Source organism: Mixophyes fleayi, chromosome 2 (genome assembly GCF_038048845.1).
Source record: "Mixophyes fleayi isolate aMixFle1 chromosome 2, aMixFle1.hap1, whole genome shotgun sequence".
Taxonomy (NCBI): Eukaryota; Metazoa; Chordata; class Amphibia; order Anura; family Limnodynastidae; genus Mixophyes; species Mixophyes fleayi.
This window is the reverse complement of record NC_134403.1, coordinates 230451400-230463808: the sequence shown is the minus strand read 5'-3', so window position 1 is coordinate 230463808 and position 12409 is coordinate 230451400. Positions and strand designations below refer to the sequence as shown.

The following is a 12409-nucleotide window of genomic DNA, read 5'->3' as shown; positions in this document are numbered from 1 at the left end:
GCGGGATATGAAAAGTTTTAGAGGCAGTGTGTCTGGTTTTGTGATTCCAGAGTAGTCAGAGTGGACTCAATGGTCTGTTGCTGTGAAAGATATTGATTTTTTAAGCGGGCACCTATTTGGATGGCGGAACTTCGAAAAAATGCTTTTAAGGCAAACCAATGAGTGGAAAGAGAGGTATCTTCTGGATTACTAGTCTGAATATATTTTGACAATGCTTCCGAGAGAGGGACCCTGGGTTCCAATGAGTAAAGTATGTAGGCCGGCATGCACCAGGGTCTCGGGGGAACTTTAGTAAGATGAAGGTTCCAGGACCATTCTATCGGAGCATGATCTGACCATTTATCTGTCAAGACCATATCATGTGCTGTTTACCCCTGAGTGGTAGGTGTATTCTCGTGCATGTGGGGAATGAACCCGCCAGATGTGATATAAGTCATGCTCTGCCAATAGTTTGCAGAAAGCAGTAGAGGGGTCGTGGGTAGGATCAGGTCCCACCGACTTCTGGGATCTGGACTTATCTATTTTGGGTTCTAGGGTCAGATTAAAATCTCCCAGCATAATCAAAATGCCCCTTCGTACTTTCTGTATCTCCTCACATAGTGACCTGAGGAAAGGGATTTGGCAGTAACTGGGTACGTATAGGAAGACTAAGGTCACCAGTTTGCCCTCTAGGGTTCCAACCAATATTATAAATCGTCCAGATTTATCCTCTATTTTTACTTTCAGGCTAACAAACCCGGGCACTAAACAACACAGCTACACCATTGCTTTTGAACAGACCATTAGCAAAGAATCCCATTGAGTATCTTGAGTCACTCATTTCAGGGGAAGCACGGGACGAAAAATGTGTTTCTTGCAATGCTATAACATCCGCATACGCTTATGTAATGTGGTGAGAGCCAAAACGACGTTTATTAGGGGAGTTAAGTCCCTTAACATTCAGAAAATAAAACCGAACCATGAGTTATGGAACCTGAAGGGGGCGATTTAAAGTTGAAGTGCCTTTCATGATTTTAGGGTATGATTTCTGAGTGAGCAGGGGGGAAGGGAGAGAACTGGGGTAAGGGGATATGGGGGGAGAAAAAAAGAGAAAAAAATGAACTGACCCGAGAAACGGGGTCAGAGCAGTTGCCACAGAGGGAAGCGTGTGTCAAACTAGGTATCATGTGGAGGGGTGGTAGAGCAAGGTCCAACCCACAGGGCACCCGGATGGGGGAAAGCAGAAAAGTAACAGTATAGCAACAGTACTAGTAGTGTAACAACCGGTGATGTTACTAGTGTTTTGTAAGTAACAGTAGTAACATAATAATATAACGTAAGCAGTATGCCCATGGCAATCTGTCTTAACTTGTGCAACAAAAACTTAGAACATAGAGCATTGAACGTTAAACATTTAAACAATGAACATTCGTCAGTAACATCACTAGCATTAATACTTATCTAGTCGGAGGTAGAGGCTGTAAAAATTTCACCAAACAAGAAACCTCAGAAAACCTCAACATGAGTCCAGTCTTGTTGAGGCGGGAGCTTGCTTGCAGCAGGTCTGGAAGGAAGAGGTATCTGTCATTCCTCTAGAAGTTTAGTTTCCGGTTTCAAGAGACGAGATGACAAAAGTGGAGTCTTCGTATCGAACCAACAGCTTGACTGGGAAGCCCCATCGGTAGGATATGTTGTTTGCTCGCAGGGGAGTCGTGATTAAGTGAAGGTCTCGTCTTTGGTTGATGGTAGTGAGTGAAAGATCTTGAAAGAGTTGCAGATCGTTAAGCTGAGCTGCATTGCTCGGATCCCGTGCTGCAAGCAGTATGGCCTCCTTGATGTGGAAGAAGTGGACCCGGTCCCCGGTGCAGAATGAGGGAGTGGGAGACGGTGTATACGGTCAATATGAAGGTCCTTACTGTCCACAGAGAGTAGAAGCTTCTTAAACAATGGGACAGCATAGTCAAGTAACTCTGTACTTGAGACAGATTCCGGAGTTCAGCAATGTCAGTTTTCAGACCCCCAATCGCTGCTTTCAGCTCAGAAGACAGATCAGCCCGAAGAGTAGCTAGCATCTGATATAGAGTGGTATGCAGAGTATGAGCTGTTAGCGGAGCGTCCAATGCTCCTTCTGCTCCCAAGTCATGGAGGAGAGCACGTGGAGGGGGGACTGCTCGTTCCTGGGACTGTGCCGATGTAGGAGAGCTTCTTGAAGTAGAAGGTGAGCTGGTTGCAGATTTAGTTTTTGGTTGAAATTTAATTGGAGGAGCCAAGACAGTCGGCTTAATCTTTTTAGGAGCCATGTCCGACTACCCAGTGAGTTGGACCTGTAAGGTCTGAAGATAAACTCCGACTGACGATCTTTTGCTTAGAGTGCCATGCGGGGGGTTAACTTACATGTTAATTCAAAAGACTTCCATTAGGGTGTAGGTCACTCCTAGGGGTGCTCAATATGGATGCACACTATGGAGGCCCGCAGTATGATAACGGTTGGGTCTATAGGCTAATATATCAGATATTCAGATATGCAGTATGGCTGGAGTCAACAGAGAATTCCCTGCAGTACAGTGACCGTTTAAAGTTACAGTTAGTGTCTATACCTGACAATATCCTGATTTCTGGTTTCTGAGCTGAAGTGTTTTCACATACATGTATTGACTTTACCTCAGGAGGTAGAGCATCACTGCTTATTGACTTAGTGGTGTGAGATATGGTAAGGCAGTGTGCAGGTCAGGATACAAACGGCAGCAGCTTATTGCAATAATATCAGCTGTCTCAGTAAAGATCTGAAGTCTAAAACAGCAATCCAGCTCTGGTATGGAATATCTGTGCCAGCTCTAGGTCATATAGAAGGGAGCCCAGGGAATCTCCAACTTTCTCCAACTCAACACTCGCAGTCTGGAAGCGCACAGCCGACGACGGGAAGTAGCCACTTGCAGTCCCCTCACTCAGTCGAAGCCTTAATACAGGCTAGCAGCAGGCGGAGAGGCCCCCGGAGCAGGACAGGAGGCCACAGGACCGGGTAACAATGCTCAGGGAGGCAGGATGGGTGGCCCCTCACACTTCAGCCGGGCGGCAGCAATTCACCATGCGGGGAGCCTCTGGTTCTGTCCCAAATGTGGCAGCTGACGGCTCCAGCGATGCCTGTAGCACTTAGGCGGCCTCCTAGATGGGTGTAGGTGGCATACAGACCCCAAAATATGTAATATAGTGGTCCCAGGTCACAGAGTTCCAAGCCCAGACCTTTTTCCAAGATGGTGGTTAGGCCACACCCCTCATTGTAACTTTCTTTGTCTTCTTCCTTCCTTACCTCTAAAGCAGAGGTACTCAAACGCACTCCTGAAGAGCTACCAACAGGTCATGTTTTCAGGATTTCTATCTGTAGAAACAGGAGGGATATTTACTGACCCAGAAAACTAGATTAACTCATTTGTGCGTGATTAAAAAAATCCTAAAATCATGAACTGTTTGTAGCTTTTGACGACTGAGTTTGAGGACCTCTGCTCTAAAGGAAGAAAGAGACTACTAGGCTGCCTTTGCCACATACACACTAGCATACTGCTTGCCAGGAAAATAGGTTTAGGCCTCTTTAAATGCTGTCTTGAGGAAGAAGCAGAAACAATGCAGTGTCATATCTAATTTTTCTTCTATGACTTTCTGAATCATGGTTTCAAGTCTGTCACCAAAAAAATCACTTTGAAAGGGGGCGTAGTTAAACCGTTTTTAGACTGCTGATCTGCTGGCCAGGGATTCAACCAAGAACTCTCCTAGCCACCACTGCTGAAGCTACATTTCTGTCAGAAAGCGTGATTGTATCCATTGATGCTTCACAGAGGAAATCAAATCCTCATTTCATGGTTTCCGTTATATTCAACACAAGCTGTCTACTTACTTTTTCTTTAATGTTTTTATAAACATTATCTATTTATATATTGAGCGCCTGGAAAAATGAGACCATGGTTATTCCAGATTTAAATACTGTTCGTGAGAAGATATAAAGCTTTTTAAAACAGTTCCTATCCATTGTGTCTCTTTATGGACCTCCACCTTCTAATGGGATAGCAGCTTTTGCCAGAGGACAGACAGGCTTCTACAGCCTCGACTTTAGATACTGAGTCCCACTTAGTGGTTTTGATTTCTTTAAAGGAAAAGGGCAAAATTGGATTGCTGCTCCTCCAACTGATCCCATTCCCAATTCTGAAAAGCTCTCTAATCATCAAGTGTATTATAAACACTGAACATTTAAACTGCTTATCTCCAAAAAAGACATCTTGTAAGCTAGCTGGGATTGGTAAATCCTGTGTTACTATAGTCTTAATATATTTAATCAGTACATCCATATTTTTAAGGTTAAATATCCTGGATTTCTCTGTAGTTTCCCTTTCTTTCTTACGATTACCACAACCCCGACAACCAGGATACCTACAAATAAACACTGATTTGAAAAAAAAACTACATCAATATAAACAGACTTGCCTACAAAGTGACACTGCACATTTCCGATGGGTGGATCATGCTGACTGCAAGTAATTCCGAAGACAAAGGTCTCCGGAACTTCAGTTCCGCGTCACTGAACAGTGCAACCTAGATAACTCTTCATTTAAAGTGGCAATGTCAGGACTCTGCAGGTTAAGTCTGTTTATATTGATGTAGTTTTTTTTCAAATCGGTGTTTATTTGTAGGTATCCTGGTTGTCGGGGTTGTGGTACTCGGACAAACGTACCCAACCCGTTGAGTCTTCCCCAAACAAATCCATAGATAGTCATAAAGAAAGTTCTTGTATACTATATAATTCTCTATGAGGAATACAGTCCTAACAGCCTCTTTATAATCAATAGGTAAATCCTTTTAACATGCTTCACAATTATGATTATGAGTCTTTCTAGTTTTTTCAGCTGCATAGTCTCTGAAAGAGTACCGAGAGGGAATAAGAAACTAACTAATCTAACTTAGTGAACAAAACACCCCTACCTCAGGACTTACTAAGAATGGGTGTGATTCGGCTGTTTCATGGCTAGTTCCGGATCCATGCTCTAGGATGTGTACCAGTACTCAGCAATGTATGCTACAATCAAACTCAAAGCTTTCATGCAAGTGATTACCCGGAAGCCATGTGCTCCACTCGGATCACACTACCCATTGATGTAGCGGCTGTGAGCGTCTTTTAAAATTCCTTTATGCTCAGGGAACTGAACGACATCAGGACCCTCTGGGAATTATAGAAAAGACCATATACAAAACAAAATAAAAATGTTTCTAAACTCACTGCTGCCTTACTCAGTTTTGAAGGAAAGAGACAAAGGAAGGAGAAGTCACATTCTATGCCTTGCAGGGGTGTCTCTGTTTTTCCTGTCTCTGCTCAGCTGATTAAAGATGAACCCATTTGTTATGGCCACCATTGTGTAAATTTGCCCTGTTTACTTTTTTTAAGCATTATTCCTAAAGGAGAAACTCTTAAATTACAGTATACAATGCTGTCAAAGTCCCCCTATTCTACCTTAATACACCTCATTATTGAATTTCTCCACTACTACCACTACCACCCTGCATCACACTATTCCCATTTTATGGAAAAAGAAAACTAAAATCACAAATGCCAGAAAAAGCTGCAACATTTGTTTTTGGAAACTTGCTAAACTACTGTCAATCTCACCGGGGTCCTTTACGTAAGTGTACCACGCCCCTGGAGATGCAGCATAAGTAGAAGTGGATATATTGCCAAATACGCTTCTTAGGAGGTGTCTCTCTTGCGAGTATTTGAGGACAGGTGTAAAGATACCTAGTGATGATAATGACCATCAGATGATGATGACCATCTAGCCCAGTGATAGGTAATCAGGAGCAACATGGGGCTGTCCTCTTAACTTCAGAAGGTCAGCACATCACCTTTAATCTCATTAATACATTTAATCGAATAAAGAGTCACCTTCCCGAAATAACATATAATCAGGAATATTGTAAGTTATACAAGATTTACAAGTTATCCCAAACAAATGTGACACCAAAGCATGAAGGAGCTGCTGAAGGTATAAAGGGTCGCATGTGGCATTTGTGCTGCCTGTTGCCAGGCGCGGGCTGGCAGATGTCAGCCTGGGGGCGCACAGGCGGCCGAATCATTGACGACGCGGCCGCATCACATTTATCGCCGCCCCCCGGAAGAAAGAGTAACATATGCCGGTCCTAACAGCTGAGATTCTGAGCGGCCCGGGGGGCCGATGCCCGCCTGCCCCCCAGCCCAGCCCACCCCTGCCTGTTGCCCATCACTGATCTAGACGCTTTTTATTGGCTGCTTGCAAATTGACCCCACAATCTAATAGTACTTAATTATTTGGCTATATTATATCAAGTTGTTGCCGTCTACTTGCTTTACTTATTTGTCATATCCATTTGGACTACTGCAGGAAGGAAGATTCCTATATGATTTTAACGTGGTAAATAATGAATGTGGGGATGTGTATTTGTGTTTAATTAAATCTTTTTTTTATTAAAAACCTGACTTTTCACTGTCAGGACACTGTTCTCTTTTATTTATATGATACTTCATTACATCATTATATTGTGCAGAAACTAACATTGTCAAGATGCATCCCTATGCTATCATTAGGCATAAGAGTACAAAAGTATATAAGAATATAAGTATGCCTGATGCAGAAAGACACACAATTTAACATACATGATCAGAACGCAAACTGCATTAAACTCTAAATGAGGCCCTCCATGTCTATAATAGATTTGATTATTTAGGTGTTGAACTGAAACACAATAACAAGATGTGTATTTTTGGGCACAATGGCATATCTCGTGTATACTGTATTTCATCATATTACCTGTTATGGCCTTGGGAATTGGTGAATCTTCTCTGATGCTTCTCATAAGGCAGGTCTAGGCTGGACTCTTTCCATGGACTATTCTGAAGAGGGCATTTTTCATTATCATTCTCAATCCTCAGGTTACATAATCCCTCCAAAGTTTGTGCTGGTATTGGTCCATTAACAGAGGTGAATGCTTGTACTCCACACAGGCTATCATCTGAATAAGAAGAAATGTAATAATTATTTATAGGAATAAGCAGTTAGAAATATGGTCACATACACCATAAATAGTTTCTCTTTACCTTTCTCCAAGCTTGTAACATCAGAAAGGGAGCTGGATTTAGATACACTGCTACTATCTAAATGACAAGAGAAAATAAGACAAGTATATCCTCATTGAGATAATGATTATTTCTGTAGTAGTTTTTCTACTTTAGTCATCTATAACTTTTTACTCTTCTCCTTTACTATTTCTTGATAGATTCTCTAGATATTTCTTTAAATGCTATATATGTCAACCTACTCCAAATCTCAACCTTTCTCTAATTCAATCCTCATGACTAATTTCTTAATTTCACCACCAACTTTATAAGAAATTGTCTTCTCTTACCTTCTATGTGTAGGTTTTCCTGGCTTCGTTCAAGACTTAACCTGTCCTCTAGAGCAATGAGTTTTCGCTCTGCAGCTTTTAATGCGGCTTTCCTCTGATGCCTGACTTGTTTGGAAAGAGAATTTTCCAGATAAAGACGACGTGCAGCCTCTGTAATCTGCCGCTGTAGTGCAAGATCCCTTTCCAGGCAACCAACTAGATCCTGAGAACAGCATTATAGATGAACAATAAATGAGCTATAAAAATATGCATCTGTTCATATGTGCAAACTGGTTAGAATTTGCTGGACCCGGTTTGCATATGTACAAACCGATTAGAACATGGTCGAATGGACTCAACCATGGTTAAATCTGTTCAGCTTTTTGAATTTAGATTTATTTTTAATTAATAAAAAATATGACAAATCTGTCATATTTTTGTACCAATTTGTCAAACCAGTTTGAGAAACACTATGCAGCCTGTTCTAGCTTCTCTACCTATGATATTCTATTCAAAACTGAACTTTTAATTTAAATTACCTAATGTATTATACAATTACTAAAAGTGCCCATGTAACACCAGCTTACATTGGAATACAGGACAGAGCATAATTTGCATGTCTACTCATTTTTATTAACACGGGTTAGACAGTCATTTGAATAAGCTCATTAGAAGACCCCAAAATACCACAACGGCTGCAGCTTTTTCCAAAAAACTAACAAAACATCCAGTTTAGTCCGGAAAGTTATGGTTTAACCCCAGCAGTTTTTAGCAATGGACAGGAGTGTTTGATGACTGCTTTTACAGGGGGGAATTCAATTAGCCACATTACTGTAAAAATTCACGCGGCCTGCTCACTATTACCGTTATCACAGTTATAGTGCACTTAAATACTGGGCAGCATGGTGGCTTAGTGGTTAGCACTTCTGCCTCACAACTCTGGGGTCATGAGTTCGCTTCCCGACCATGGCCTAATCTGTGTGTAGTTTCCATGTTCTCCCTGTGTTTGCTTGGGTTTCCCTCCCACACTCCAAAAACATACTGGTAGGATAATTGGCTGCTATTAAATTGCCCTTAGTCTCTCTCGGCCTGTGTGTGTCTATGTTTGGGGATTTAGACTGTAAGCTCCAATGGGGCAGGGACTGATGTGAATGAGTTGTCTGTACAGCGCTGCGGAATTAGTGGTGCTATATAAATAATTTGATGATGATGATGATGATTACAGTAATTTCAATGGCAGCTTTTTGCTTGCAGCTTCCTGAGCTGCAAGCAGAAAGCCAGGTTAAATTTACTGTAATAATGGTAGTAGGATTAGTACAACGCTGCGTTAATCTGGGGGAATTGAATTCCCCCATAGCCTCTTGTTAAAGCGTGATGTTAGTGCCGTCCAGCTGCTGAAGCGAATAAAAATAAAGAAATATTCTTCCAGGTTTTTGTCTTGCAGAAAACCTGGTATAATTTAATCTGCAATGGAACAGGAATATCATGGCTAGATTCCAGGTAGGATGTGTCCCCAGCACTGGGCAGGATGCCATCTTTGTCACTCTACAACCCCCCACTGGCTCCAGGGGGATTTTAAAATGCCCTATCCACCACCACCTTCAGGGGAACACGTAGGGGCCTCCAGCAATTCTCAACTCCAGTTTTATACTAGACAATGGCTGGAAACACCCTCAAAGTCATCGTCGCGCTGTTCTGTGTTACACCAGCCTCATTTACAAAATTATACCTTTCTCTTTTGACAAGTGAATAGCCTATAAAATGTCAGATCAATAATCTATTGATTATATTATATATCTACCTTTAAATTAATAAAAAATATGCACAATTATGGGTGTTGGGAGTCATATAACAGACATTTTAGAATGTTTTGTTGGTAATGCCTACTGTATTGGGTTACTTTGTATCTCTTAAAAAAATATTTTTATGGCTGGTTATTTTGATTAACAAACTCCTAAAATCTACTATATTTTGCACACCTATTTTTAAACAAAGGAAATGTGGTTGGGGCTTGGGCCACGGAGCACTGGGGGCAAAGAAAGGGTGGAGGTTTGTACATCTGTCCTATTCACATTCCAGAACAAAAACAGGGACTTACTCACCTCTCCACTGTAATTAATCGTTCTTTCGTCTAGTTTAAACAAAGCTCCATCTCTCCTCCGAACCTTGGGGGGGGTTTCCCCAGGCAAAAGGGGAAATTCTTTTGGTAGGACTCCTGTAAGCTCCTGGAGAAGGCAGTTAAAAACTTAAAAGAAGACATTAACAGACTATAACAACTTTATACACTCGTACTAGGTGCCATGTTTTTCACAGGAAAGCCCCAGTTTTTGAAACCGGAAATCTTTAACACGGAATTATGATTTCATTGCATTCCAAGCTTATGATTCAAATTTTAGGTGAATTGCTCATCTCTAATCACAACTATGAAATGTAATAAAATCAGCACTCTGAGTTAAAGATTTCCAGGTTCGAAAATTGGCCAAAAAGTTTCTAAGTCTGCAAGTGATTAATCAATCTGTGGATAAAAAGGCATTTCCTAGAAAAAGTTCCTGTCTAGCTAAATTACTATCTAGCCATTGTTTTGTGACTGATATTTTTTTATTACAGAATATTCCAATAATTTAATTAGAGAATATTCTAATAAGTTGTTTAGTGAATGGTAAGGGATATCGTATTATATGATATTACTGTATTTAGTTGAGTAAAAAAAGCCATTTACAACTAAAACAAATATTTCTTGCACTTGATATAATGTATATTAAAATTATTTGAACTAAATCCAATATGATATTTATTTAAAGATGTTTAAAAGTTTTTGTTAACTTAAAAAAAACAATTATACTTTAAATTACATCTACAAAAATATTACACAGCACTAATAACAAGAATTGTACTATAAAGGTGTAAAAACTCTGTAATCTTAGTGAAGAGTACAGACACAGTACTGAGCACTCTAGACAGCAGAAAGTGTAACTGTGCAACCTGCATAACTGATTTTAGATATTTAAATTTCAAGTCATAAGTGTCTTCAAAATTATGGGGGTCATAATTTGCAGTCACCTGATCCATCTCCCCTTTCTCTGGAGGACAGGACACTTATATAGCAATATCCGTCTTCATGCTAGGAGAACTCTGCAGTGATTTCCAGTGTCTGCTGAGGTTAGTTAACATATGGGTCCCATAGAAGTAGGAATCCAGTCACAGGCGCACGTGCTAGGACACCCAGATTTGCACCATTGCTTTTTTCTTTGAGCATCTCATTTAAATCAGGTCAAACAAATGGAAGACCACCGGTTACAACTTTAGTTTTTTTTTAAACTCTTTATTTTTGACAACAGTACAGATATAGTAACATAATTGGGAAACAGGAAAGGGGAAGGAGAAAAAAAATTCCCAGATTATACAATACGGTACAAAATCTGAAAGTGCAGGGAAGTTTATCCTTTGCTGCGATGTTAATTGTACATTTTCTTTCCTTCATTTCCCTAGAGTCTCTTTTGTTGTTGTTTTTTTTTTTTTGGGTTAAAATAGAGGGGGGGGGGAGAGAAGGAGAAAGAGAGAGAAAAGGAATGAAAAAAAGGAGGGGGAGAAAAGAGAAAAAAGAAGGGTCCCTAGGAGGGAGCGACCCCCGCAACCCATCTTCTGGGAGCAACGTGTCTCACAAGAGAAGCTAGTGAGTAGGTTGAGGAGAAAATTGGTGTCCACCTTCGTGATGGACTAGAGGTACGTTAATAACAAAGAAAGACCATTACTAAAGGGAGTGATGATACTGGGGATTAAAAGACCACGATGTGGAGGTGGGACAAGTTACTGAGTGGCAGGCATAGGGGACTGGTGAAAGGAGTACCAAGGATCCCAAATCTTGTGAAAATTGCTGACTTTATCATGTAGGAGACTTGTGATATATTCAATTGAGGCTATGTACTATACTCAGGAGGTTAAGCTTTGGAGGTTCGGTAGGCAGGGTGACTTCCAATTCTTAGCTATTTGTAGGCGTGTTGCGGCACATATATTTTGTGCCAGCTTGTTGCTGAACTTATTGAGTGATTTGTCTCAAGAGCATAGTAGCATGACCAATGGGTCCGGGGAAACCACGACCTTCAGAATTTTAGAGATAAAGTCGGAAACCTGGGCCCATAGGTTGGATATGAGGGGGCATGTCCACCAAATGTGATAAAAAGATCCCACCCCACCACAGGACCTCCAGCAGAGGTCTAATGTACCTGGGTAAATTTTGTGAAGTCTCGTGGGTACTAGGTACCATCTTGTGTAGACCTTAAATGTGTTTTCTTTGATCGACGTGTTAATGGATATTTTGGAGATCCTAGTTCTGAGCCGGGACCATCCCTCCTGATCCAGAATTTTGCCAATGACGCGTTCCCAAGTGGTCTTGAACAATTCAATGGGACTGCTTTCTGGCTTTAGGTATACATGATATACCAGGGATATCAGTCCCTGGGCTCCAACTCGGTTGGTACAGCATCTCTCAAAGGGCGTGGGGCTACGTAGTTTGGTCGATCTACAGTTTAATTGTATAAATCTTCTAATTTGGATGTAAGCAAAAAACAAGGACGACGGGAGTTTAGACCTTTCTCTCAGATCCGAGAAGGATTGGGGGGCATATGTCCCTAAAATATGGGTAAATTGAGTAATCCCCGCTTTTTGCCAGGGAGCTGCGTAAGATTTGGTGTTACCGGGAGGGAAATCTGGGTTGTGCCAGAGTGGCGTGAGAGGGGAGGGATACGAGGTGAGTTTCCATCTCTTGTGTAGTTTGTCCCATAGATCAAGTGTAAGCTGTATGGTGGGGTGAGAGTAAACCGAGGCCGGTCTCTGACTGCGGGGAAGCCAGGGTAGGAAGCTGAGAGTGTGTTCTGGTGTGAGTGAATTTTCGAGGTCGACCCATCTCTTGAACCCCGGGGGAGTCTGCCAAGAGATAATATGGCTTAGGTTGACCGCGTGGTAGTATTGGTCAAAGAGCGGTAATATACATCCTCCCGATTGTGAGTGTTTGGCTAGACAGGATCTTTTGAGT

At 41.4% G+C, this 12409-nt stretch overlaps 1 protein-coding gene across 3 annotated transcripts in view; it reads right to left on the bottom strand.

Annotated features, from left to right (window-relative positions):
* Window positions 1–12409, bottom strand: part of INAVA (innate immunity activator) — a 67204-nt gene that overhangs the window by 29860 nt on the left and 24935 nt on the right. For all 3 annotated transcript variants that reach the window (XM_075195590.1, XM_075195589.1, XM_075195591.1), the window contains exons 4-7: window positions 9480–9602; window positions 7399–7600; window positions 7091–7147; window positions 6804–7005 (exon numbers count right to left, since the gene is read on the bottom strand). In XM_075195590.1, coding sequence (XP_075051691.1) covers window positions 6804–7005; window positions 7091–7147; window positions 7399–7600; window positions 9480–9602 — 584 coding nt within the window. The remainder of the gene's footprint in view (window positions 1–6803; window positions 7006–7090; window positions 7148–7398; window positions 7601–9479; window positions 9603–12409) is intronic.